The sequence below is a fragment of the Panthera uncia genome (assembly GCF_023721935.1).
Source record: "Panthera uncia isolate 11264 chromosome D3 unlocalized genomic scaffold, Puncia_PCG_1.0 HiC_scaffold_8, whole genome shotgun sequence".
NCBI lineage: Eukaryota > Metazoa > Chordata > Mammalia > Carnivora > Felidae > Panthera > Panthera uncia.
The window spans coordinates 65,792,028-65,819,502 of record NW_026057586.1 but is presented as its reverse complement, the minus strand read 5'-3'; the positions used below and the strand labels follow the sequence as shown (position 1 = coordinate 65,819,502).

At 53.0% G+C, this 27,475-nt stretch overlaps 1 protein-coding gene across 1 annotated transcript in view; it reads right to left on the bottom strand.

The window, feature by feature from the left end:
* Positions 1-27,475, bottom strand: part of MYO18B (myosin XVIIIB) — a 240,850-nt gene that overhangs the window by 158,703 nt on the left and 54,672 nt on the right. The window contains 7 exon segments of the mRNA XM_049619573.1: positions 5,356-5,465; positions 9,733-9,955; positions 10,790-10,973; positions 13,939-14,098; positions 21,204-21,351; positions 23,349-23,429; positions 26,822-27,014. Coding sequence (XP_049475530.1) covers positions 5,356-5,465; positions 9,733-9,955; positions 10,790-10,973; positions 13,939-14,098; positions 21,204-21,351; positions 23,349-23,429; positions 26,822-27,014 — 1,099 coding nt within the window.

The window sequence follows — 27,475 nt, the reverse complement described above, 5'->3', positions numbered from 1 at the left end:
TTGAGAATCCAGGATTTATAATAAAGACAGGAATGAAAAACCCAAGTGGAGACATCAGTGATCTCTTACTGTGGGGGAGACAGACTATACATCTGGTCCAGATAAGTTACTAAATAATTGGGGGAAAGATTAGAATCTGGAGATTCTATGATATATTATCTATAGTGTCCAGTTTTCAGCAACACACACACACACACACACACACACACACACACACACAGGCATACAAAGAAACTGGAAAGTGTGATGTACCCTCAAGGAAACGAACAAGCAAATCAGTCACTAGAAACACTTTGTGGGCTTACGTGTGGACTTAACACACATAGTCAAGCAGCTATCACATTGCACACACAATGCTCACTGTCATGCCCGGCGCCTGCTACGTTTCAGTACGTACTAATAAGTGGTGGGGGGTCTGAGGTTATGAGGCCCTCTTGGGCACTGCAGTGATAACGCACCCCTCGCCTCCACCCTTCTAGGCTCCTTGACTGCATGTGGGAGAAGCCCAGCTCATGCCCCCACTGACAGAGCCCCTCTGCGTCCTAGAATTTTGCAAAGAGCTCCCTCTTCAATGTTCAACAAGGATGTGGTCTTACATCTCAAACAGTCAGTGAGAGACTCCAGGAATAATGGAGACCCGCGGCTGGGAATTCTTCTCCAACTCGCTCCTAGGTGAGTGGTGTGGGGAAAAGCATCCCTGTGTGTGGAACTGAATGCTTACCCAGAGGACCACGTGGCTGCTGTGAGCATGGCACCTCCTCCCTGAAACCCACACCATGACCCAAAGGCCACCACGGCCCAATGGCTGCCATTTGTCGCATACCTGCCATGTGCCAAGCGCTTTGTTATGCCCTGTTACAGGTTGCCTGTGGTCGCGTAGCTATTGAATATCAAGGGGTGTGGATGAGTGGAAAGAGAGATGGCAGAAAGGAGGATTGGAATATAAGTCTGTCTGACTCTAACCCACATGCTTTCAGCCACTGAAGCTCTCCCTTAAGGGTGGGACTATGTCAGTGAGGTTTAACTCCATATGCTCAGAGCTGTAAATAGAATGCACGCACACACACACACACACACACACACACACACACACACACACAATTGGGTTGGTCAACACTGAATGTAAAACGTGTACAATTATTAAAGCAGTAAACGTGAACTGGAGGAAGACACTGAAGGGAGGAAGAAAAGGATGATAAATACATTGCGGAGGCTAAGGCCACGGGAACCCCTGAATCATGAGTCAGCACGCTGCGAGTGGACAGCTCCCCCTCCCAGCCGTGGGCTCCTAGGGGCCCCTCCCCGGCGGAAAGGGGCTCGGACAGATTCACGGGTGACTGGGGGTATCCACAAGGGTCTGAGATGGAACAAGAGGGGCCTTCAAGAAGATAGATTGACATCCCTTGATTGTGTTCTTCAGATCGAGTCCCCAGGGACAGAGATTTTGTTGGCTCAAATCAATCAGCGCTGTAGGCACTCTGCAAAGAGGGCAGGCCCTAGGGTTTCCTCGCATCGATCGGGGAGACTTGGCAAGTCCTGCCTGAGCAGCAGAGAGACTGAAGAGACCAGAATCTGAGACATGGCCAAGGTGAGCGGACCTGCCTGAAATTCCACCATTATAGTCACTCTGGGTGGGCTTCATTGCAGGTGCATGCACAGTCTTAGCCAGACGGGATAAGCGGGGACAGAAAAACAAGACCCAGTTGATCAGAGCTGGGGACGGGGTTATTCTGGAGACCGGAGCACTGCCTGGGTGTCTAGAAGGGACAGGAGCGTCTTGAACAGCTGGCGATGGGCGTGAGGATACTGCTCCCTGGGGAGGACCACGGAAGGACAAAGCAGACTGGACTTCCTTCGTGATCTTGCTTAAGCCAGTTCAAGTAACGAAGGTCGGCTTTCCATGCCACACCCCTGCCAATGACTTCTCAGTTGACCATCACCGACCACCTGTTAAAGCCCAGACTCTCTTGTTCTGCCAACAGTGACCCGTGGCCTGGCCTCTGGCAACATCCTCAGCCCCTGTTCATGACGCTTGGCATCTTTTGTGCTCCAGCCACACTAAACTACCCATGCAACCTCGTCACTGATCTCTGCATGTGCTGTACCCAGCATGGGTTGCCCTTCGCTCTTTCTCTCACCTAATTCCTCCAAATTGTCCCATAGGGTTCAATTCAATCGTCACCTCCTCTGAGGTGTCTTCCATGAATGCTACACTCTCACCCCAAATGTTTTAGTGAGGTGTTCCCTGGGGTGTCCCAAAGCCATCCCTCTGTATGGAAATTGCCTGAATGAGCCTTTCCCTCACCCAGCGAGACTGTCTTCTGTCCATCCCTGTATCTCTGGCACCCAGCACAGAGCCTGGTGCAAAGCAGCCACTTGGTCAAAGCTGGATGGAATCAAGGATAATGACTTTAAATTAACATCATGGAAGGCACATTCGGTACAGAAATTCACCAGATACCTTGCCTATCCTCGCAACGCTCCCGTTCAATGAGGGATCAATCATGCTACTCCATGCCGCTGAACTCTGTGCTTAAGAACGGTTAAGTTGATAAATGTTAGGCTGGGTATATTCCACAACAACGAATAGCACAAAAGCCCTGCGTGCAGAATCCGAGAGCCTGAGTTCGAATCCCAGCTCCACCAGAACCTAGCTGGACAGCGACGGCCTCAGTCGCCTCCGCTATAAAATGGGGCTAATTCCCAGAGTGGGAAGGCTTTATCTTTTGAGGTCCGTTCCCAGTGAAGGATCTGTAACTTTTTCACATCGTGCCTGCTCTGTGATCAGAGTTGGCACATAAAAGGCACAAAGTATCCAGCGGGTGCCCACCTAATGAGTGCTCCTCATTAGGAAAGACGGCACCCTTGGGTCAACGAGAGGCACATATTAGGCACACAGGGGACTTCATCAAGGCCCGGCTTACACCCTGACAATCAATTCTCTCTGCTGCCATCTAGTGTCTCATGACCATATTGACCTTCTCTGGCTGTCAAACTCGTCTTCTTAAATCCTGAGGTCTTAACTGCTTTGTACACAGAGGCTGACAGTTGGGCCACCCAAGCACGTGTTCATGTATAATTCATGGTGTATCACGTTGCCTGGCAAATGAATATTTATCAGCTTTTTCATAAGAGGCAGGATGGTGTTTCCTTTTGTTGCTACCAAAATTCTATGCTGTAGCAAATGAAATTTGTGAGCAAATAAAAAGAGAATAAGAAGGAGCGAAAACTCCCAGCCAAGTCCATTCCACTTGTAATTTTCCATTTTCCGAGGCCCTCCAGCATGTGTATGGAGGTGGTTTCAGTTTGGCTACAGGAGAGAACTGCTGAGTCGTCCAGAATAGAATCGTCCCATATGCTGTACCTATTGCCCCCGCAGAAAACTCCCCCACACCCCACTTCTGTGCTGTTTTCGATGGCAGACGAGCCCCAGACCCTTTCCGTGGCTCCCCTCCAGATGCTGTGAACAGAGATCAAGTTTGGGGTGAGCCAGGATAAGGAACCCCGAATGAAGACTGGTCCAGACTGGACGGTGGCATCGAGCCAGGCAGTCTCATGACTTCCAGACTGGGCTGCCACCAAGGGAGAGGATGCCCCTGCAGCAGCATACGAGCTGGGTCTGATGCCCCCTCCCCTCCCCGTGGTGGGTGAGGAGGGCTACGTAGAAGGTACTGCCCTGTCTGCAGCAGGTGACCTGTGCCCTGGTCCTCACTGCAGAGAAGAGCCAAGAAGGGGCCTAAGAACTGTGACTTTGTTTACCCTTCTTTCCTCATGACTCCCTGATTGAAGATCCCCGTGCTAATGATCTCGGACACGCACGGGCACACTCTCCTGGAGGCGGAGTCTCAACGCGGTTGTGAACATGGAGTCTGGGTGGCTTATGAGAGGATGCTGTTACGCAAACTGATGCTAACGTTGATGACAGTAGTTTACATACACGGAGCCCTCACTCTGAAGCCGGCCCTGCATCAAGCACGTGAACTCCACTATTGCGTGTGATCCTCAAACACCTTCTGCAGGTGCCCACTGTTGTGCCCACCTCACAGATGCCATAACCGAGGCAGAAAGATGATGTCGCTTGCTTACACGCACACGGCCCCAGCTAGGAGTCACCTGCAGGTCTGTTTGACTCTGGAGCCGTGCTTTCTCGACTGCCCTCCCTGGAAGCTAGAAACTCAGGTTCAAGGACAAAACCCACAACAACACTTGGCTGTGTGGCCTCAGGGGAATCCATTCATCTGTCTGAGAAAATCACTTTCTCATCTGCAAAAAAGGATACAATAGCGCTCACTTTGCAGGGCTACTGGGAGGATGCGGGGCTTTGCAGATTCTAAAGGGCTCTGTAACCGTTGATAGGCCAGTGGCCGTTCTCAGTGGAAATATTTATTGATGGTTTGGCACTGGGGTAAAGACAAGGTCCCAGCCACAGGGGTATAGGAGTTTATGGTGGAAGTGCAGACAGGAGACACACAGGAGCAGAAATACAAGGTTAGGCGTTTTTTTCATTCATTCATTCATTCATTCATGCATTCATCCAACAATGGACTGAGCCCTTGCTAAGACCCAGAAAACGCATAGGACATGTAAATCATTTCAGACAAGGGAAGTGCTACACACACATTAGAACAGGATGATATCACGAGGCTAAGCTCTGAGCCGGCATCTGAAAAGCAAGATGACACTAGCCACACAAAACACTGAGGGAAGTGTGCTCCAGGCAGCGGGAACAGCCAGTGCAAAGGCCCTGAGGTGGTGTTCACAGCGATTCCCTAAGAAGTATGGGCTCCAGTATGAAACACGTCCTGAATATTGGGGACCGTGAAGCTCTCCTTTCATGGACTACTCCGGGAACAGTGCCAGTGCTGAGTTGGAACTTCTTTTGAAAATGATGGCTTCGCATCTTTCTAGGGGCCCTCCTAGTGGCACATGCCCTCATTCTTTTCCTGCAGTCCATCATGCAGGGCTTCAGGAGGCCATTCCTAAGTGACAGGGCAGGGGGGGCAGTCGGGAGCAGAAGTCTGAGACAAACCTTACACCGCCCTCGGGGTGCCTGGGTGGCTCAGTCAGTTAAGTGCTCGACTCTTGGTTTTGGCTCAGGCCATGATCCCACGGTTCGTGGGCTCGAGCCCCACTTCAGGCTCTGTGCTAACAGTGTGGAGCCTGCTTGAGATTCTCTCTCTCTCCCTCTCTCTCTCTCTCTGCCCCTCCCCTGTGTGTGCTCTCCCTCTCAAAATAAATAAATAAACTTAAAAAAAAAAAAGCTCACTCGGCCCTCATCTTTGCCCCCAGGGCCCGGGCCTCAGATGCCCACGGGTCCAGATGCCCTCTCCCCGCCTCCCCCACTGCCCCACATACCTTCCTCTCATCTATGCCCTCGGAGGCCGACGTGAGCTTCTTCATGAGGACAGGGTCCAGCACCTGGAATCTCCGGCGGAATTGAGCGAGTCCCACATGGTCAGCATAGCCTGGGGGTGGGGTAGGGAGCAAGCAGAACGTGGAGTCCAGGTGAGAAGGGCAGCCCAGGGCCTGGATTCACAGGCAGCCCCCGCCCTGCTCTCAGCCTTGTGGCTCATTTGCTGGGCAAACTCCCTTCTGGGGCCTCAGTTTCCCCATTTGTTAAGAGATCGAATTCAATCAGCATTTCTCAAATATGTTCCCTAGAACACAAACCCTATAAAGTGCTCCACTGAAGGGCGCCTGGGGGGTTGGTTCTGTTGGTTAAGTGTCTGAATCTTGTTTTCATGCTCAGGACTTGATCGCACGACCCATGTCTGCCTCTGCTCTGACAGCACGGATCCTGCTTGAGATTCTCTCTCTCCCTCTCTCTTCTTCCCCTTCCCCACTCATGCTCTCTCTCTCTCTCTCTCTCTCTCTCAAAGTAAATAAATAAACTTTTTTTAAAAAGTGTTCCACTGAATCCTCCCAGGGCTCCTGGGTGGCTTAGTCGGTTGAGCATCCGACTTCAGCTCAGGTCACAATCTCACAGGTCAGGAGTTCAAGCCCCGCATCGGGCTCTGTGCTGACAGCTTAGAGCCTGGAGCCTGCTTCGGATTCTGTGTCTCCCTCTCTCTCTGCCCCTCCCCTGTTCACATTCTGTCTGTCTGTCTCTCAAAAATATATAAACATTGGGGCGTCTGGGTGGCTTAGTTGGTTAAGCATCTGACTTCATCTCACGGTTTGTGGGTTCGAGCCCCGCATCAGGCTCTGTGCTGACAGCTCAGAGCCTGGAGCCTCCTTCTGATTCTGTGTCTCCCTCTCTCTCTGCCCCTCCCCATTCACACTCTGTCTCTCTTTCTTTCAAAAATAAATAAACATTAAAAAAATTAAAAAAATATATATATAAAACATTAAAAAAATTTTTTTAAAGTGTTCCACTGAACATATGGAAAAGCAGCACTGTGATCTGCCCTCTGGGTCACATTGTGGGCCAGGATCAATGCCCAAGGCTCCGTGAACCACCGCAGGAAGATATGGGATCGGTTTCGCTTAGAACCTATTTGACCACAGGGGGAAAAAATGTTTTTTGGTCCAATACTTACGCCCACCCCACTTGTGGGAAATGCTGCATTGAGTATTTTCGAAGGGTTTTTTAAAAAAAATCTAACATGCAGGATGGACACAGGAGTACCCCTCTGTGTGGAAACTCCCGAGAGTTTGCTAGAAAGTTCTCTGGAAAGCTCCCGAGAGAAGGTGACATTACAGGCGGCCTCTGCAGGAGCCATAAGAGTTTGTCACAGGATTGGGTGTGGAAGGGGTGTCTGGGCAGAGGGAGCCAGAGAGGGGTGACCCAAGGCTGGCTCCTCGGTCATAGCAGAAACCAGCATTTGCTGAGCACAAGACACTAGATTAACAACTTCCTTGTGTTATAGGCACTCAGGGGGCCTCTATCATTATACCCATTTTATAGATGTGGAGAATGAGGCTCAAAGAGTTCAAGTCACCTAGCCCAAAGCAGCATGGATAGTAACTCTCCCATCTGGGATTCAGACCCAGACAGAGACTATAACTAATCCAGGGGGCAGTAGCCAATAGTGAGGTCAAAGATGAGCGGGGACCAGATCCCAGAGGGACTTGAAGTCAAATTGCAGGCCTCAAGGTTTGGACTTTGTCCTGAAGACAAGGGGCACGGTGGACCCTTGGTTGCCTCAAAAAGACCCCTTCACTGGCCAGATGAGTGAAGGTCTGGTGAAATCTGACTCCACTTTGAGACTCCACAAATGCACGAACCACGAAGAAGGGTGATGATGGTAGGTACATGTGATGAATCCAGGGTGCCTTCCTGGGGGAAGAGGATGTGTCAGGCCAGGTTCCCAGGATGCTGACTGCGCAGAGATACGAGGTTACATGCGTGCCCTTTCGGGACGGAATGATCTGGGTTCACATCCCATTTCTGCCCTTATCAAGTGACCCCATCTCTTTGAGATTCAAGTTCTTCGTTTGTCAGGTGAGGATAACAAGTTCTGGGCAAGGGGTCACTCTAAGGATTGAAACAGATGACTGACAGAGTAACAGATACTAACACGGATTGATGCTGCTCTCTGGCACCTGAGCTATTAAGGCAGAGGAAAGAGGGACATGATCTAGCGACTTGCCTGCTGTTGGCCACAGTCAAGGGCAGGCCAGACGCCTCCGGGGCCTGAGCCACGCCCACCAAGCTGTACAATATGTAAGGTTTAATGAGCATTTACTATATGCCAGGCGCTGTGCTGAGGGCTTGGTAAGACTGATGTCAATTAGTGGGGCGCCTGGGTGGCTCAGTCAGTCGGGCGGCCGACTTCAGCTCACGTCCTGATCTCGCAGTCTGTGGGTTCGAGCCCCGCATCGGGCTTTGTGCTGACAGCTCAGAGCCTGCAGCCTGCTTCCGATTCTGTGTCTCCCTCTCTCTCTGCCCCTTTCCTGCTTGTTCTCAGTCTCTTTCTCAAATAATAAACATTAAGAAAAAAAAAAAAGAATGACGTCAGTTAGTATGTATAATGACACAATGCCAGCACGTCATAAGTACTCAATATCCTGCATACATTTGTGTGTATTATGTGTGCACGCGTATGCATGCATGAATTATATGTGCATGAATTCGAAATCATAAATATTTGACATGTGTATGCATCCATGTGTGCATGCAAATATTTCTTCTATGGTGTAAGAGAGACAGAAGCCAGTTTGAGCAGAAAAAAAAAAAAAAAAGAGGAAATGACCAAGCCTGGGAGGCAGAAACTGAACGGTTTTATCACGAGACCTCAAATCTTTACTTAGTTGGAAAATTCGTCCTGCCCCAGGCAGGCCACACCAAGAATGAAGAGGGCAGAAGCCCACCACAGTGAGACCCAAGGTCGAGGACAGGGACGACTGAGCTAAGCATGCACGCAGGGGTTCAAACGGGCGGACCAGGGTGTCTTCAAAGGCCCAGCACCCCCTGCCAGCCAGCTAGCCAGAATCGATCGGCCACCACTGTGACCATTTTGCACTTCCCCCGTGACATTATCTGTCACCCCTCGACTGTGGTTGCGCGGGCAGGAGGAAAAATCAATGAGGCGCTCAGAGAAGTGAGGGTCTCGTCTTTGCTTCCAGCTACTTCCAGCCATTCTGTCAAATGTCTGGTGCCCGGGGTGGGGTTACTAACACGGCGGGAGGAGATGGGGCCGTGGCCACAAGCCAGGTGTCAGCGACCACAGAGATGTTCAACGAGCAGGGGCCCGCCAAGCCAGCCTCCCCACTGGCCCATCACCCCATCCTCTGCAGAGACAATGGCCATGCCTGAGCCGTTTCAAATGTCAGGGACGGGGATCCATGCAGCGGCCGCTGGGGTCCGAGAGGGCGAAAAGAATCAGAAGGATTCAGAGAGAACTCGACTCCTAAGATGAGCTATGTGGAGACCTTGGGCGCATGGTTGCCTTCTGTAATATAGACCTAAAGACTTCATTCCTCTGATTGAACTCTTGTCTTCTCCTTGCCACCTCCTTATCTCTTCAGCTCGATCCAGGGAAAGCCAGACCTCCAAAAGTGGACAACCTGCCTCATCGGCCACGACCGCCCCACTCATTTTGAACCCCAGTCCCTGAAAATCCAGGCTCTTCCCTGCCTCAGGACCTTTGCATATGCTGATCTGTCTGCCTAGCATTCCACTCCAGACATGAGCTGCTTGCTTTCCATCGAGACCCAAGTAAGATGTTACCTCTTCCAGAGGTTTACTCAGTCTCTCCAATGAGAGCACAGGGCTCCCTCCTCTATACATCTGGTACCTCCTGCATCCCCATGTGACAATGCAGGCCCCCATCACATGTCCCCACTCTGACCTCCCAAACCACGCTGAGCATCTTGAAGACCAAGGTATTGCTCGTTGTGGGAATTTCATTTTCTATTCCTAGACAGAAGCTCCCTGGACGTTTGCTCCAGAAAGGAAGATGAGCAGGTCACAGCCCCAGCCTTCCAGGGGTGCACACGCCATTCAGGAAATAAGACAGGCTAGGACCTCAAGATCTAGGTCCGATCGAGGCTCTGCCTTGACCCAACTGTGTGACCCTGAGCAAGTCCCCCACCTCTCGGAGATTCCGTTTTTCTATCTGAAATCATAGCTCCCCCTTCACAGGCTTATTATTTCACAGAATAAACGGGATGCTGGATGGAAAGTTCTGGCACATCATTGATGCTCCTGAGAGTTCCTTGGCTGCCGCCAGTTAGCGGGCACGTCCGAGGAGTCAGACATAAGGTGCTTGCTCCCTGGCCGTCTCTTACCTGCCCTGTGCAGACGCAGTGCCTCCAGGACGCAGGACCCCGCAAGCTGCACCCTCAGCGCAGGGATGTCCAAGGGCAGAGGTCCGCCTGTTCTGGGCTTATCTCCACCAGGCTGCAGTGGGGTCAGAGACCCCTGCCCGCCTCTGCTCTCCCCCGTGGGGCCCGGCACAAGGCAGTGGATGAAGTGTATCTGAGACCGTCTGATCATGCTGGTCAGTGCATCCTAGGAACAAGAGGATAGGGGGTTAAAGGCCTGCTGTCTCAGGGTAAGATGGACAGGGACGCTCCCCCAACATACATTCAGCCTAGCCTGAGCACCTTTGGGGGTCCCTGAGTCTTATACCAAGGACCTCCTATTTATGGCCTGATTCACTCATGAGAAATAGGGGAGCTTTATCACAGCCCCTATAACCGATGGGGAAACTGAGGCATACAGAAGGCAAACACAAGAGGGCCCCGGGTCACACAGACCACTAGCTGAAGAGGCGGGCTAGAACCCAGGACCTACTCCTACAGGCTTTTCCTGTATAATCTGCCACGAGGATTTTTCCAGAACTTGTCCTGCCACGTCCCACTTTCTGGACTCAGTCTGGCCACTGACCAATCGAAGTGCTCTCGTCTGCCATCGGATTCGTGTATCTAGGTCCCATATTTCCAGCCAGTGCGAGATCCTGCAGCCCTCCCCCAGGGAGAGCCGCGTGGTGAAAACATAAGCATTTGGGAGGCGGGGCTGGTCTGGCTGTGATATTTGTCACTCTGGTCAAGAGGGTATTCCTGGTCCCTGGGAACTTCCCAGAGCTGCTCAAGGCAACCCCAAGTAGGCCAGGCTTTGGCCTCAGACTTGGACAGATCACCCCCGGCCCCAGGGATGTGATGGCAGACGTTCCTTCGCTGCTCTGAGCCTCAGCTTCCCCCTCTGTGGAGCGCAGGGGGACGCCTGCCCCTCCAGGCTTGCAGAGGAGGCTAGAGGTGATTCGGGTTGACAACTCATCCCGGAGGAGGGCAGGGAACGTGGCAGTGGAGGCCCCGGCTCCGTGGGGACAGGGCTGCCGCTCACCATCTGCAGCTTGATCTGGGAGCACGGCGCTTTCCTCTTGACCGCGGCGAAGCTGCTGGCAAACGCCTTCCTCACCGTGCAGCTCCTCTGTAGGGCCTGCTGGGAGGTGCCCTCCAGGCCGGCCACGGCCCGGCACACAGGGGGCAGCTTGGCCCGGGCCTGGAACAGACTCCTCAGATCCTCCCTGGTGGGCAGGAGGCAAAAGAGAGAGGGACTTTAGGGGCTTGTGGGGGACGGGCCCACCTTGCTTCTTGCTAATCTGCTTCCCGAACCATCCCCTTGAATCACACATCCTAGCTGCTACGCTTTCATCCACGGGGCCTCCTGCCAGGCGAGCCTTCACTTCGTGGCAAACGCCAGCTTCTCAGCTTCTTTCTCCATAGCAACAGGAAGATCTAACGGACGGTCTTGTCACTGATACACCTGCAGGGATCCCACTGAGCCTGCACTTTCAGAGGGACAGAGAGAGAATCCCAAGCAGGCTCCACACCGTCAGCCTGGTGCCCGACGCGGGGCTCGAACCCACGAACCACGAGATCATGACCCGAGCCGAAATCCAGACTGAGCCACCCAGGCACCCTGCCTGTGCTTTTCTTAACGAAGTCATCTTGGTTCTCCCTAGAACAGGCCCAGCTCATAGCGGGTGCTGACGATACAATTCATGCCAGAATGAGTAACTGACGGGCTCAACAGGCAGTTTCTGGACCTGCGAGATCCCGTGGGTGAAATGTCCCACCCGATGCCCAGCAGAGGACAGTGCCCTCCCTCGGAACTCCTGTAACACGCAGGTGCAGGCCCAGGACTCCTTAAGCGTCTGCTCTGATAAACCTGAACGGCCCTGCCTTCTTGTCGGGGCCAATAAGGACTAAGAAGGCTGGGCATACCCTACTGTGCCCTCGGAGGAGGCTGGGACCCAGAGGGAGCCTCCGGCCTCCCGCGTCCCCTCTGCCCCATCCCTTCCAGTCAAAGGACGCAGGCAATTTCTGTCGCTCTCTGCAAGTCCAGGCTGCATGCCAGCCCCAGCCCTGAAGCCACATTACCTCCCTCCCTCCGTGCCTCACCGAACTATCCAAACTATTAAGGAACCGTCTTGTCCAAACGATCCAAAGGTATTTCAAGTGGTTAAGTGCCTGGCAGAGCACAAAGATTAACAATGGCTTCACTACCCTGGTGTTGAAATAAAAATCTGGGGGAGGAGGCTGTATGAGCCCCTCCTACTGGAAGCAGGAGCCCCGCGAGGAGAGGTCAGGGCCCTGGGGCATGTGGGCACCACCCCCCCACCCCGGTACAGGGAGAGGAGGCTGTGCCCATGACCCTGCCCTCCCCGTGTGGATTGCCCCATCTCTGGGGCTAGTAGATCTGACTTCTGGTGTTCAACGGAAGGTGTGCCCTTGGGCAGGTCACGTCTGCTTTGGGCCACAGCTGGAGATCAATATATATATGGAACAAAATGCTTTGACCGCAGCAGTGAAACTTGAGTGTGCTTGTCAGCAAAACAAGTCCCCAGAGAGATCAAGTGGGGCCCAGGAATCGGAATGTTAGACCAGCAGTGAGTCCGGTGAATCTGACACTCTTGGGGGCGGAAGCACACTCTAAAAAAAGCACTGTTTGCTCTCAAAAACCACCAATGCTTGGCTCTCAAACACACAAGACATCCTAACGGCACTTACCCTCGAAGTTGCCATGTTTCTCTGCCCCCAAGGGCCACGGCCTTATACACACTGTTCCTTCTTCCCACAGTGTCCCTCCCTCGCCAGGCCATCGGGCCAACAAAATCTGGCTTCCCTCTTTCTAGGGGACCAGAGCCACGGGATGTCAGAGCAAGACGTGACACAGGGGCCACAGATGCGTGTTGAGGGCCTGCTACGAACCAGGTTCCTTAATGAGCCATCCGTGACGCTGTGCCACCGAAGTGTCACGTCAAACACGTAAGCCTGGCCCTATCGTTCCCACTTCTTGGAGTATGAAACTGAGGCCCACGACATGCAGCCTAAACGAGGCGGAAGCAGAATTTGAACATTTGCCTGACCTCAAATCTGTGCAATATCCACGGATCTTGCAGACTCGTCCAATAAACACTTATTTTATGGAAGAGGAAACAAAACAAACAAACAAACAAACAAATAGACCCAAGGGAGAGAAAGTGACTGCCCAAGGTTACCCCGGTGGGGAGGGCAGGGCTAGGACCTGACCCCGGCCCCCTGGTCCTCCATGCTGTCCTCTGTGTGCTCACCGACCTTCCTTGTGCCCCTGCCCCCTGACTTGATCTCCTTTCAGGACGTGTGTGCCCTTGAACCTGCCAGCACACTGGGCTTTCCAATCAACTGGGACCATAATGTGCATAGAACTTCTACAGGGACAATCTAGACCCCAAGCATGTCCCAGCTCTGCCACTCTTTTGCTGTGTGATCACAGGGGGGCCATTCACTGACTGGGGCCTCGGTTTTCTCATCTGTGAAATGGGGCTAAGGAAGCAGTGTGGTTGCCAGGAGTAACCAGAGACTTATCAACCCGTTTATCCTGATGCGGGGTGCACAGCGGATGGTCCCTAAGTGTCTCCTCCCCATCCCCACGCCCCCAGCACCCCTCTGGTTCTCTCAGCTTCTCTTCTGTGTCCGAGCCCTGCCCCCGCAAGGCGGGAGCGGTGGGGCGGGGAGGATCGGGATGCATATTTGCGTGCGTGCGTGCACAGGCACAGGGCAGCATTTTCCAGTAACTGCGGGCTGCAAGCAGCCGTGGCTGTCAGCACTCCTGAGCAGAACCGCCAGGGATTGCAATGGGCCACTTTCCTTTTCTAACACCACAAAACGTTATCACTTCAGTTTTATGACCCCCGAGTCCTAGGATGTTCATAAAATCGTTCCAGTCACAGCATCTCCCAGATACTTAATGAAAGGCACAAGGCCAAAATAAGAAGTCTCTGCCTCTTTTTTTTTTTTTTTTTTCCTGGCTTTTGTGCCACCTGCCCCAGAAGCTAGCTTTTCTCTTCGGCTAGACTCACGTTGGCCCCAGGGACACACTGCCCCGGAGGGATGGGGTTCCCCGACGGGCCCTCACTCACTGGGTTGTGGTGACTGCATGGCCCCGGGGGAGGAGGGAAACGCAGGGCACCGAATGCCCCTGCTGGCTCCGATCCCCGCCGGGCTCACCTCTTTGACTGCTGCAGCACTGAAGGGGCGTCCAGGGCCGAGAGGTTGGGCTTGCCTCTATGCAGCCAGCCCGTGAGGTCATAGCGCACAGGGTCCTGTCCCAGCTGGTGGAAAATCTCGAACTGGAGGGGCTGCTCACAGGCCCGAAGGGCAGAGGTCCCTGAAAGCAGACAGAGCACGTGAGCATTGGGGGCTCAGGCAGGGAGGACACTCGGGAGATGCTTGACATCACCCAGAACACACTTTCTCCACGTAAGTATGTTTTCAGACAGCTAAAGCTACCGGTGCTGGGCACCAACATCTCGCCTGCTATACGTAGGTACGGATGTACGTCTGCGCGTTATTTCCTTTCTAAAAAAATTTCTTTAATGTTTATTTCTTTTTGAGAGAGAGACAGAAGGTGAGCAGGGGAGGGGCAGAGAGAGAGAGGGAGACACAGAATCCGAAGCAGGCTCCGGGCTCCGAGCTGTCGGCACAGAGCCCGACGCAGGGCTGGAACTCACGGACCGCGAGATCGTGACCTGAGCCGAAGCCAAGAGTCAAGACGCTCAACCGACTGAGCCACCCGGCACCCCATGCTATATTTTCTAATACTCGTGGAAATAGACACATAATTATTAAGTATTTTGAAAATCATTTTGAAATGGCATCAACCAAAAAAGTGCACAGCCTACACTTGGGAGACGCTGACTGGCACTTGGTCACAAGGGGCAGCGCGGGGGAGCCCGAGGCGCTTGGAGCTTCGAGAGGAGGTCTGCGTTCAAATCCTGACTCTTCCTGCTACTACCGTGTGTCATGGGCCAAACCTCTTAAGTCTCTGACCCTCTGTCTCTTCCTCCGTGAAATGCAAATTATATTTACCTCCCGGGGTGACATAAATCTTAGAAGAGATAACGTGCGTAAAGCATGTTGGCAGTGTGCCTGGCACATAGTAGTTGCTCAGTAAGCCGTAGTGGGCGTCCCAGCCACTTCCTGCAGTTGACCTTGCGTGGATGTTCTGGAGCCACAAAGCATTTACCTCCGTATTCCTAATATTCGGCGTCTCGTGCCTGGTAGACGTGAATGGAGCCCGGAAGTGCTTGTGGAAGGAATGAATGAGCGAATCCTAGTGATGAGTCAATCACGTCACTCGGACTGCGGTGAGCTCTCGGGTTGAGTAACGGCCCCAGACCAATTACCATCAGGAGCGGTAGTATTGTTTTGGTTCTTCCACGTATTCCGAATTTCTGTGAGTTCCCTTCCTCCTACTGTCCCAGGGTCCTGAGTCCTTCCTTCAAAGGCTGATTTCCACCGCTCGGCTGCCGTGAGCTCGGAAACAGGAAACCTGCGTTTCCCGGAAGTCTGTACGCAGTCAACAGACTCTGAGGGTCTGCAGATGAGGAAGGGACGTGGCTTCTGCATTCGTGTGTGGCTTCTGAGAGGCCCTTTGTGTTCAATACCCGGGGCTGACTGAGGTCACCAGCAAGGGGCACTTGTGATGAAGTCAAGTCTTTCTTCCTCAAGTGCTTCCTGTGAGGCCTCCAGGGCCGTGCAGGCCCTGCCCTCAAGGGGTCACCTTCCAATGAAAGCAATGACAAAGCGTCTTGACTGGAAGCAGCTTGAGGGCAGGGACCACGTTCACCCACAGTTATGTCTAGCAGCCAGCACAGAGCTGGGCTCTGAATGAGGACCCCAAGAACACTGAGGGAGGAGGAGGAAGCAAAGGCAAGAGAGAAGAAAGGACGTTCGTGTTTGCTAAGCCCCAGCCAGCTTCTGCTGCACATACTATGTGCATGATGTCCCTCGATCCCGCTCAGGTCTGTCAAGTGAACATCACTGGGCTGGTTTTCTAGAAGGTGACATGGAGGTCCAGAGATGAGACAGCTCGGCTGAAGTTGCATAGCGCGTGTGGGCAGAGCTGGGGGGAGGATACGGGTCTGCTGGCCCAAAGCCTGTGTTCATCCGGGTGGTGGATGGGTACATGGAGGCATCACAGCCCCGGGAAGCCCTCCCAGGCTCCCAGGGGGCCCACTCGGTCCTCTCGCCTTCCCCCTTCTTCAGAGGTGATTTCAACCGCAGTGTTGTCCATCCAAGCACTGCGGGGGCAGCTCTCGCTTTCAGGAGCCCCAAGGAAACGGCTGTAAGACAGAACCTGACTCGGTGCACCTCCCTTGTGTCTCTCCCAGAAGCCCGAGCCCCCAGACTGGGGTAGGGGACTCTCGGGCCCCTGCGATCCCAGCAGCCACCCTCTATGTCTGCACTGTGAATGCCTGTCGCCTGTCTGCCAGCCTGGGCTCCGTGGGGGCTGCCTGCTGGCACGGCAAAGACACCTTCGTTGAGAAGTAACAGCAAAAGCACCGGGTTAGCCAGAAAGCCCCACGTGTTCTGCCTGATTGAACATTCTCATTAACTCTGAGCTCCCCAGAAAGCCCTAGAGACAAAAGACCTTTTTATTTGTCACCAAAATATCTGAATTAATGGGTGTATCTCAGTCGGGCCAGGACTGGAACATTGTCTCCCTTGGAAACTGACAAGCCTCAGGACAGCCTGCTCGGGGTGTCTGGGATCGGCACGTCAGACCTCATGGGAGAAGGAGCAGGTGCCACAGATCTCTCAGAATCCCCGCCTGCTTTAGCCATGCCCTACATGACACCTTCTCCCTCCGACCCGACTCGGGTGTCATTTGCCTAAAAGTCAGGATCCAGAAAACACTCCATTCGAGGAATCCATTTCATTCGATCATTGGGTCGTCGGATCATTGGGTTTTCACATATACATCCATTCTGTATCAAGGATTCATTGTAGTCTTTGGGCCGGCGTCATCCTGGCTGATGCAGGCAGAGGTGACCACCCAGCCCCTGTCCTCTCGAGCCTGACATTCCCATGAGGACAGATGCGTGATGTCAGGTGGAAGGGCTGCAAGGGAGAAGGGAAAAACAGAGAACGGGAAGCATTCTAGGCAGAGGGCACTGCCAGTGCAAAGGCCCTGAGGCGGGAGTGTGCTTGGGGTGTTTCAGAAGCAGCCGAGAGCGTGGTGTGACTGGAACAGTGACTGGAACAGAGCGATGGAGGAGAGGGGAAGGGAAAATGGCAGATGTCCACGGAGGGCTTGCTGGGTCCCAGGCATAAGAGAGATAGCCGAGAACAAGACAGAGGGGCGCCCTGCACCCTCATCGATCGTACAGGGTAGTTGGGGGACGGAGGAGAAGCCAGGGAAGAAGCAAACATTCCAGAGCCTGGAGAGGCCCCTGAAGGAAATAACCAGGAGGTCAGGGTGGGTCAGAGGGGCTGCAGAGGGGACAGCTTCAGACAGGGGTCCAGAAGGTCTCTGAGGAGGACAAGGCACAAAGGCGAGGGAGGAAGATGTAGAAATCTCTTCCACACCTTAGCTCGTCCGTCCTCACACGAGCCCCCTGAGGTGGTGTTACCATTATTACCCTTTTATAGACGGGGGAAGTGACTTCGCACAAGTCACACACATTGCAGTTTAGCGGTGGAGCCAGGATCCAGCCCAAATCTCTGGGGTCCAAAGCCTGGGTGAGCTTTTAAGAGCTCTGCGTCCTGTTTTCCTGTGGATCTGAGCAAGGGTCTCCCTCTGCCCCACAAAACCACTCCCAAGCCCTGGGGCCGTTCCCTGAACACAGGGGCCACCTTCGGAGCCCAGATGAGGGATGGGGGTCTGCCTGGCCTCTGGGGAGAGGACTCCCAGGCTTAGCCCTGTCTCTGCTCTCAGGTGCCTACAGGGCCCCGGAAGCCACCTGGCCTCTCTGAGGCCTCACTGACCCCGCCATAGGTGGGAGGTAGTAGAACCCACAGTCCCAGGCTCCACAAATAACCGTTCCCTCTGCCCCTCCGTCCTTGTCCACCAGCTGGCCCAGGGGCAGAAGTACTTTAGAGAACACAGATGACCCTGGGACAACAGAGGTAATCACTGCCAGGAGTCAGGCAAGCACTAGGACCCTGCAGGGCGAGGGCAGTCCAGGGTTGCATCCTGCCCGTCCTGGGCCCTCACTCGGCACGTTTGCTTTCACAGACCCCTTCTGCTATTATATATATTTATATGATTACATTCATGGCTATGTTGGTACAAGGGCAAATAGTATTAATAATATATAAGCACACTGTATCAGTTTGCTGTGGCTGCCATAACAAAGCACCATAGCTGGGGGGTTTAAACAACGGACATGTGTTTTTCTCAAAGTCCTGGAGCTGGAAGTCCAAGGTCAAGGTGTGGGCAGGGCTGGTTTCCCCTGAGGCCTCTCTCCTGGGCTTGTAGCCGGCCATCTTTGCTCTGTGCACATCGGAGTCCTAATCTCTTCTTGTCGGGCCACCAGCCATATGAAATTAGGACCCACAGCAATGACCCCAGTTAACCTTAATGACCGTTTTAAAAACCTTCTCCCTAAATACAGCAAATACAGCACATTCGGAACTCCTGGAAGCTAGGACTTCAACACGTGAATGTGCGGTGGGATACAAGTCAGCTCATAACTTACAGGCATACAGGGCCTCCTGGGAGGCTCAGTCGGTTAGCATCTGACTTTGGCTCAGGTTATGATCTCATGGTTCGTGAGTTCGAGCCCTGCGTCGGGCTCTGTGCTGACAGCTCGGAGCCTGGAGCCTGCTTGAGATTCTGTATCTCCCTCTCTGTCCTTCCTCCACTCACGCTCTCTGTCTCTCTCTCTCTCTCTCAAAAATAAATAAACAGTAAAAAAAATGTTTAAACATACATACAAATACATGTATAACCTATTTTTAAATGTTTATTTTTGAGAGAGAGAGCGGGGGAGGGGTAGAGAGAGAGGGAGACATAGGATTCGAAGCAGGCTCTGCACTGAAGGCTGAGAACCCAACGCGGGGCCCAAACTCACAAACTGTGAGATCATGACCTAAGCCGAAGTTGGACGCTTAACTGACTAAGCCACCCAGGCGTCCCCATGTATATCATATAGTTCATTTTTTTTTCTTCTGCCTTTAACAAAAATTAAAACATCTGCATGGGCCCCTAAAAGCACTGTGTCTGGGGAAGCTGACCGGGCTGGTCCCTGAGGAGCTAAATCCTCTGGGACTAATTTGGGTCCTGATGCTCTGAGCGTGGGCCATGGAGGGCTGCTGGAGCCATCAGATGCCACTGCTGCTTCTGCTCAGAAAATCTCGTCCCGATGGCGAGTACAAGAACGTTCCGCGAATGTCCGGGACAGAGGCCTCAGCTGGTCCCCGTGGGGCAGGCTTCTGCCATCGTCAGCCCAGCGGATGACAGCGATGAGAGCTGTCATAACGTCTTTCTCCAAATGTCCTCCCAATTTCCTGTAAACTACTCCAGGTGGGGGTTCATCCCAAACATTCCGTCGAAATGGCACGGGTCTCCGTTGCCAGGCACCTCCACGTGGCCACGTCAATGGCCACTCCTCAGCCACACCTCACCTGACCTCTCAGATGAGGTCAGCATCCTCCCTCCTCCGGTGGCGTCCAGGGTGCCACATTCTCCCGGCTTCCTTCCTACCTCCCTGGCCACCCCTCCTGTTGCATTTGCCGGTGACTGGCCTTGACCCTGGGCCTTGACATTGGCATGTCCCGGGGTTGAATCCTCTGCCATCTTCTCTGCCAGCCTGGATTCCCTTAGTGATCTGACCCAGAAGCATGGTCCTCAGTCTTCTTACAGATTTACTTGCTTTATCATCTTCTGCTAGAATGTCAGCCCCATGGCGGCGGAGGCATTTGTCTTGTTCAGGGATGGGTCTCCCAGCCTAGGACATGGCTGCCACGTATGAGGTGCTCCATAAACGTTGTTGAAGGAATGAGTCCCGGTCCCTCCCGCCATGCCAGCGGGAACTGTAAGATCTCAAAGCGAATCTGCCTTTGTAAAAGCCTGAGGGCATCCAGGTGGAGGGGGGCGCGTCGCAAGAGATTTTGATCCGGACAGAGAGCATTTGCCATCTGCCTTCTGACACTCACGCTCTGGGCGATCTTAGACACCTCTACCAGCATCTGTCTGGAGCTGAGAGTCCTCAGCTTGGAGGGTAAGAATACCAACCACCAGATACGTGACAGATTTCTCCAACCCCTTAGAAGACGGGAGTCCCATTCTTCATCGCCATCAACAGCCCTGTCCTTGTTGATCGGTACTTGTGACCCTCGGCTGCCCGTAACAAAGCTGCTACGTCTCTGACCCAATCGCTGTAGCAGAAATTCTGGTGAGAGAGAGGCAGGGGTGACCCCTATTCCTACTGTGTGAACACCCCACCCGGGGCTATTTGAGGTCTGCTCAGAGTCGCCCTGCCAAAGCACGGACAGCCGGACTGGAACCTGGGGCTGAATGAAGCCAAAGCCCATGACCTCCGACCTCGTGGTTCCTTCTGGATGTCTCCATCTCTCCTCTTGATTCTCCCTCCCCCACCAACCCAGCCCATCACCAAACGCTGTGTGTTCTGCCTGCTGAATACCTCCATAGCCTGCCCACCTTCTCTCTCACCTCCCTGGCCGCCTTCCACGAAATTTCCAGAACTTGAATCTGACCTTACCTCCTGCTGCCTAGAATCCTTCATGGCTTCTCATAGTTCTGGGGTTGAGACTAATGTTTTGTGTGTGGGGGGGGGGGCCACAAGAGCCTCTGGCAGTCTGAACCCAGATGACATCTCCAACCTTGTCCTGACTCCCTGGATCGCGGAAGAATTAGGTCCGCCTGACGTACACCATCAAGCGGGTCTGTCCTCCTAGGTTCACCAGATGATGTGCTTATCTGTTAGCTTGTCCACAGTCTCTACCCATATCCTCCCTACGAGGACACAGGCCACATCAGGCTGGCTCATCGTTGCATAGCATGGTTCTCAGAACAAGGTAGCCACTCAAAGGGGCACCTGGGTGGCTCAGTCGGTTGAGCGTCCGACTTCGGCTTGGGTCACGATCTCGTGGTCTGTGAGTTTGAGCCCCGCATCAGGCTCTGTGCTGACCGCTCAGAGCCTGGAGCCTGCTTTGGATTCTGTGTCTCCCTCTCTCTCTGCCCCACTCCTGTTTGCACTCTGTCTCTCAAAATGAATAAACGTTAAAAATATTTTTAAAAAAGGTAGCCACTCAATGTATTTGTTGACTACACGAATGAATGAACATGTAAATGAATCAAAGCACACGCAGGCATGTGCACAGACATCTGTGCGCTCAGACCCCCACCCCCACCCCGCCTCATGCAGGCCTTGTCAGGGCTTTTCCTGCAGCAGACAAGGACAGATTCCAAGTCCCAGGCTGGACTCAGCACCCTTCTCCCTTCATCTTTCACCCTACTCCCTTACCTTCAGCCTCAGCCCCTTTCTTCTCAAAGGCTGCACAGAGACGCTCGAGCACCATGCTGTCACTGGAGCCCTCCACCCGGAATTCCTCATCCAAGAGCCAGAAAAGGCCCCTGGAGTCCTCAGCACCTCCAACAGCTGGTAAGCGGACCTGGTGGAAAACCCAGGATCACCGAGGAGCCCTGATCCCTGACAGAGGCCAGTCCTAGGCTTCTCTTCCTACCTACAGGAGTCGGGGAATCTGAGTCCCAGGCATCATGGCTCAGACGTGCTGGCCCGGAGCCATGATCCCTCCCACCCTCAGATTCTCAGTGTGGGAACCTCAAACCTTAACAAGCTCTCAGTTTCAGGAGGTACATTCCGGCCTCTGTCCTCACTTCCTGTGTGACCTTGGGTAACTTACTGCACCACTCTGAGCCTCATTTCCTTTTATGGAAACTAGAGACTGGCAATACCTTCCTCAGAGGGCTGCAGTGAGGAATTAACAAGGGAGAGCACTCTGTAAATTACACATTCCAGAGGCAAACAGGCAGCTGGATGTATTTGTGCACAGCCACACATCAAAAGATTAATCCCATCCATATCGCTTTCTCTTAGAAATCTGCATTTTTTTAAACTAAACTCTTAAGAGGGGGAGGGGAGCGCCCGGAGAATGTTCTAGAGGAGAAGGTGAACTTGGCTTCATAGCACAGCACGGAATTTTAAATCGAGCCACGAGCCTCAGAAGCCGTCTAGGTAACTCTGAAGTTTTGTTCACAGTGACGGAGAGAGACCTGGAGAGTCTAAGCTGCTTATCTGAGGGCCCACAGTGAGTGGACACCAGGGAAATGGCCCCAAGTGCTTATGGTGGAAATGTGACGCGTGCGGTGACCAGATGTCCCCTGGTGACTGGGACTGCGGCACCTCCCAGGACGTGGGCATTTCGGCGCTGAAGCCAGAAAACCAGGATGGTTGGGTGCCCCACCCACCCCGCTCGGAGGGCCAGAGAGGAGAAGGGACACACACCCAGGGTCACACGGAGGGGCACCGGGGCAGAACCAGAGCTGGATCCCAGCTATCCCGAGCCTTCACCTCGCCTTTCTTTATGGGGGTTGAAAGTGACAGCCAGCCCATCCTCAGCTGGGAAGGTAGCTATTCCCAGCCGCTGTGCAGGCGTCCAGGGGACCCCACCGCCCCTCCCTCCTCACCCTGCCTGGGTCGTCCCTCCAGTCCAGGAAGCATGAAAGGGAAGGGGGACCAGCCCAAAGGTGCCAACAGGAAGCAAAAACAGGCAATGGCTGGTAGGGCTCACCGACAAGGCAGCTTTGCAGGGACAGGTGCAGGCCACTATGAGCTAAGAAAAGGCTTGGAACCCACCCCGGGCCGGCAGGAGACAAAGAATGAGAAAAGTGGCCGCCTGTGGTATCACCCGGCAGGAGAAACATGTGACCTGCAGGCCACCTCGCATGCACCCAGCAGCCTGCCAGCCACTTTAGACGCCGGATCTCATCAACATTCACAGCCGCCCCAGGGGAGACCACCGTTCCCATTTTGGAGATGAGAAAACTGAGCCCAGAGAGGCGATGGGATATGATCAAGGTCACCGGGATCGGCCCCGAATCTGTCAAGTTGAGTGAAATGGCCCAGGGCAGTTCTGAGAGGGGGTTGAGCAGAGGTATGCGGGTCTGGGGCCAGCCACGCGGGCTCTTGGGATAGGAAAGAAAAGTAAAGACTCAGGTATCCCCCAGACTGAAGGCCATTAGTGCCTGGACCCACCATTGCCCCCACTCTCATCCCCCAGTGGCCCCTACTCTTCCTGTGTCTGCTGGACTTTGCACTTGAGTCTGAGCTCCTGACCTTTCCAGACAAGCATCCATCCACTGGGCACTGGACCTGAGCCCCCCTCAGCTTAGCACCGAGCACAGACTCAGACATCAAGTAGAGGGGTGGTCCTCAACCTGAGGGGATTTGAAGATTCGTTGCCCCGGGGCCACACCCTCGGATCGGTCTGGGAGTGGGTCACCAGCTTCACTGTCTTTAACAACCCCTCGGCCATTCCAGGGACAGACAGCATTGAGAACCAGTGGCTTCAAGACTCGAATCATCTAGTATTTCAATTAAAAACCTCTGTGGCATCTCAGAGCCTCAGTCGGCTGGGCCCCGCGATACCTGGGAAAGATTCTGGTCCACGACAGCCACCGTGGTCCCTGGGGAAGGCTCCGGGAGGTCAAAGGGCACGGGAATACCTTCCTGCAAAGTCACAAAAGTTCAACATTAGTTCCTTCCGTGAGCTGACTGGGGTGGAAAACTTCTAGAGGAGAAAAGAGAAGTGAAGGCTTTTGCCTTCGCTTAACTTTTTTCTTATTATCATTTTTTTTTATTCTTTTTTTCCAGTGGGTCTTATTATCATTTTTAAAATAGTTTTTTAAAGTAATCTCTACACCCAACATGGGACTTGAACTCACAACCCCGAGATCAAGAGTCACATGCTCCACTGACCGGGCAAGCCAGGCTCCTTCCTATTATCGTTTTTTTTAATTGTGGTAAAATACACACGGCATAAAAATCTACCTTTTTAAGTGTAGAGCTAGAGGCATTAAGTAGACTCACATGTTGTGCAACCGTCACGGCCCCCCACCTCCTGAACTTTGTCATCTTGCGAAACAGAAACTCTGTCCCCAATAAACACAGGCTCCCCGTCCCCCCTCCTCCGCCACCAGCCCCTGGCAACCACTGTTCCACTTTCTGTCTCTAGGAATTTGACTTCTCGTGAGCATCTCACATGAGTGGAGTCATACAGGATCTGTCCCTTGGTGACTGGCTTATTTTGCACTCAGTATAATGTCCTCAGGGTTCATCCACGTTGCAATGGATCAGAACTTCCCTCCTTTCTATGGTTGAATAACGGCTATTGTGTGGACACTTATTTACGCAGGAATTCACCATCCACTGACGGACACGTGGGTTGCTTCTAACTTTTAGCCATTACGAATAATGCTGCTGTGCACGTGGGTGCAAATATCTCTTCGAGACCTTGCTTTCAATTCTTTGGGGGTAGATACCCAGAGGGAGAATTGCTGGGTCACATGGTAATTCTATTTTTTTTTTTAATTTTTTCCAAAACCAGCGTCCTGTTTTTCACAACAGCTGCACCGTTTTAGATTCTCACCAGCAACACACAGGTTCCCATTTCTCCACATCTTCACCAACATTTGCTGTGTTCTGTTTTTGGTTTCGTTTATGTTTTGATAGTAACCACACTACTGGGTATTAAGTGATATCTCAATGTTTTGCTTTGCACTTCCCTAAATTTCATGGGCTTATTGGCCATTTGTATATCTTTTTTGGAAAAGTATCCATTCAAATCCTTTGCCCTTTTTTCAAGCAGGTTGTCCGTATGTGTCTCTCAACACCCCCTAGCCTTTGTATGAGAAGAAGGGTTGTAGACCGACATTCCAATAACATCCTGACCTTGTTCATCCTGGCGGGCTGTCAGCAATCGTGGTGACAGCTTTATCAGGAGCTGGTCATTCAATCCAAACTTTTCTAGGATTTACTGAGTAGCTAATGAGCGCTGGGCTGAACACTGGGTGCCCGAGGGAGCAAACGTAAACTACGGCTAATGACAGTCGCCTGTAATACAAAAGTCACCAGACATGTGCGGGCACGGCTATGCACCACGATGTTCATCGCAGTGTTGCTTACAATAGCTTAATTGTGGAAAACAGCCAGACGTGCAAAGGAGGGTGGAGACAGAATTGGACGTAACCACTGAAATGCATGATTACTAAAAGCTGCACGTGGAAGGAAGACACGTGAATAGCACGATGGTGGGCGGAAACCAGCAGACAACGACATCCTGTATAGGGAAGGATCAGAACTCTGCAGAGAAGACGATAAGTGGAAAATAAGTGGTATAAAATACAGACAGCAGCCACAATGGTCGCCTGTGGCCGGTGGGGCTAAAGGAGATTAGGTTTTCTGCTTATGGACACGTCTATGCGCTTTCCAGTTTTTGAATAAAGAGCACGTATTGCTTTGATCATCAGAAATAACTTGAGATATTGTGGGAGCTGCTATCATGTACTGAATACCTAATACAGCCTGGACGTTTTCTATCCTACTTCATAAGATACTCAAAGCAGCCCTTTCAGGTGGTGTGGTAAAAATGATTTTAAAAATAGCCCCTGTTGTCTCCCCTTCTGTGCCTCTCGCTCTTGCAGTTTCTGCCATCAAGAAGGGGAACCTATTTCCCCACCCCTTGAGTCAGGGCTCAGCCCTGGACCCGCCGTGACCAACTGAATACATAAGTGTCATTGCCAGGTCCAAGTTGAGGACTCAAGGGGCCCAGCACATGCCTGCTCATCTCTTAGAACCCTGCCTAGTGCCATGAGAGCAGCCTGGGCTAGCCTGCCGGAGGATAGGACATTCCATTCCTGGCTCACAGAGGAGTGATCCCAGCCAAGGCCTGCCCGGATCAGCTCACGGCCATCTGACCCCCAGACACAGGAAAGCACCAGCCAGGACCATCAGAGCCACCCACCCACCCTGCATCTGCCCACAGACACAGGAGCTGGCTCAGCCAAGACCAGAGAACTGCCCAGGCAATCCAGAGACTTGTAGGCAATAACAAGAGGTAATTTTTTAAAGCCACTAGATTCTGGGGGCACTTTACTACGTAGCATTATTGTGGCAGTTGATAACTGATACAGAAATATTGCTATTTCTATTTTACATGTGACAGAACCAAGGATCAGAGAGGGCACGTGCCTTTCCTAAGGCCACACAGCCAATAAGTGACAGAGTTAGAGTCAGATGCCAGGGCTTATCATCAGTTTTTGGCTCCAGCCAAAAACAACAAAAAAAAAAACAAAAAACAAAACAACAAAAAACAAACCATAATTTCAATACCCATTATCCTACTGATATGCAAGATGATCATTTCTAACATTTACCACTAGCACTTGCTGTAGTCAACGCGGTCCCCTTCAGGGAGGAAGGAGGCGGTGGATAGGCCGGGGGCATCCTGGGTGCTGGCAGTGTTCCCCTTTTGCCTTGGGTGGCACGTGCATGAGTATGTTCATTGGGATAAATTCACTGAGCTGGACTCCACTGCTTTATGCATTTTCTGTGTGAATGTTATATTTCAATTTAAGCTGCTTTTTTTTAAAAAAAAAAAAAAGCAAGAAGAGAAGGGCTGGCAAGGAAAGTACCTGTACATGTTTCCTGGTTCATGCCCCTAGAGAAGTGCACCTTGGGCTTTGTTAGATATTACCACGCTAGGATCCAAAGGGCTGTGTGTCTCCTTACGTCCAGTGTTTTCACCCACCCACTGAGCACAAAGGGCTTTCCACCGGGAAGATGCAAGAGGAACAGGTCACGGCAATGAAGGGACAGCCAGGGGAGCAAGGCCTGGGGAGCCCCGAGTTCCCTGGTGCCTGTGGACGGGAGGGCACGGGGGGCCGTGCATGGAGATGGGGAGGCAGCACAGGCCCCGGGAAGCCGGGGTCCGGAGTTAGGGCTTTGTTCGGTGGCGGGCCAAACAGGATGAAACCAGGGGTTACCGAAGGACCAGACCATTCCCCCCCCAGCCCCGGCTGGCCTCACACCCACCGCTAAGCCCCGCGGAAGGCCTGTCACACCTGTCGGTATCGCTCCAGCGCAGAGACGAAGGTCCGCTGGTAGAAAAGCAGCTGTAATCGCTCATGGGCGTAATTGCGGCACAGCTCCTCGAAGGTGGCCGCCCGGTCCTTGCACTGGTGCCTCGGGTTCTGAAAGCCCGGGGGGTCCACCACCATGATGGAGGCCATGGAGAGGTGGCAGGAAGAGAAGGACCTGGGGAGAGAGGGGCGAGGCCCCGAGGCCACATGGAACCTTCTGGCCCTGCTGGTCCAAGTCTCTCCCACTCCTCCCATCACAAACGTGGAGAAACTGAGGCAGCATGCTGGGTGGATATGGGGATCCAGCCGATCTAGCGCCAAAACGAGGCTCAATACCGATTCCAGGGTGTGTGACCTGAGGCAGGTTAATTAACCTCTCTGAGCTAAGGTTTCCCCAACTCTTAAATGATAGTAGGATGAATAAGATGATCCCAGGGGATACAGTAAGGATCAAGGGAGTCAGGAGCACCTGGGTGGCTCAGTCGGTTGAGCGTCCGACTTCAGCTCAGGTCACGATCTTGCAGTCGGTGAGTTCGAGCCCCGTGTCGGGCTCTGTGCCGAGAGCTCAGAGCCTGGAGCCTGCTTTGGATTCTGTGTCTCCCTCTCTCTCTGCCCCTCCCCCACTCATGCTCTGTC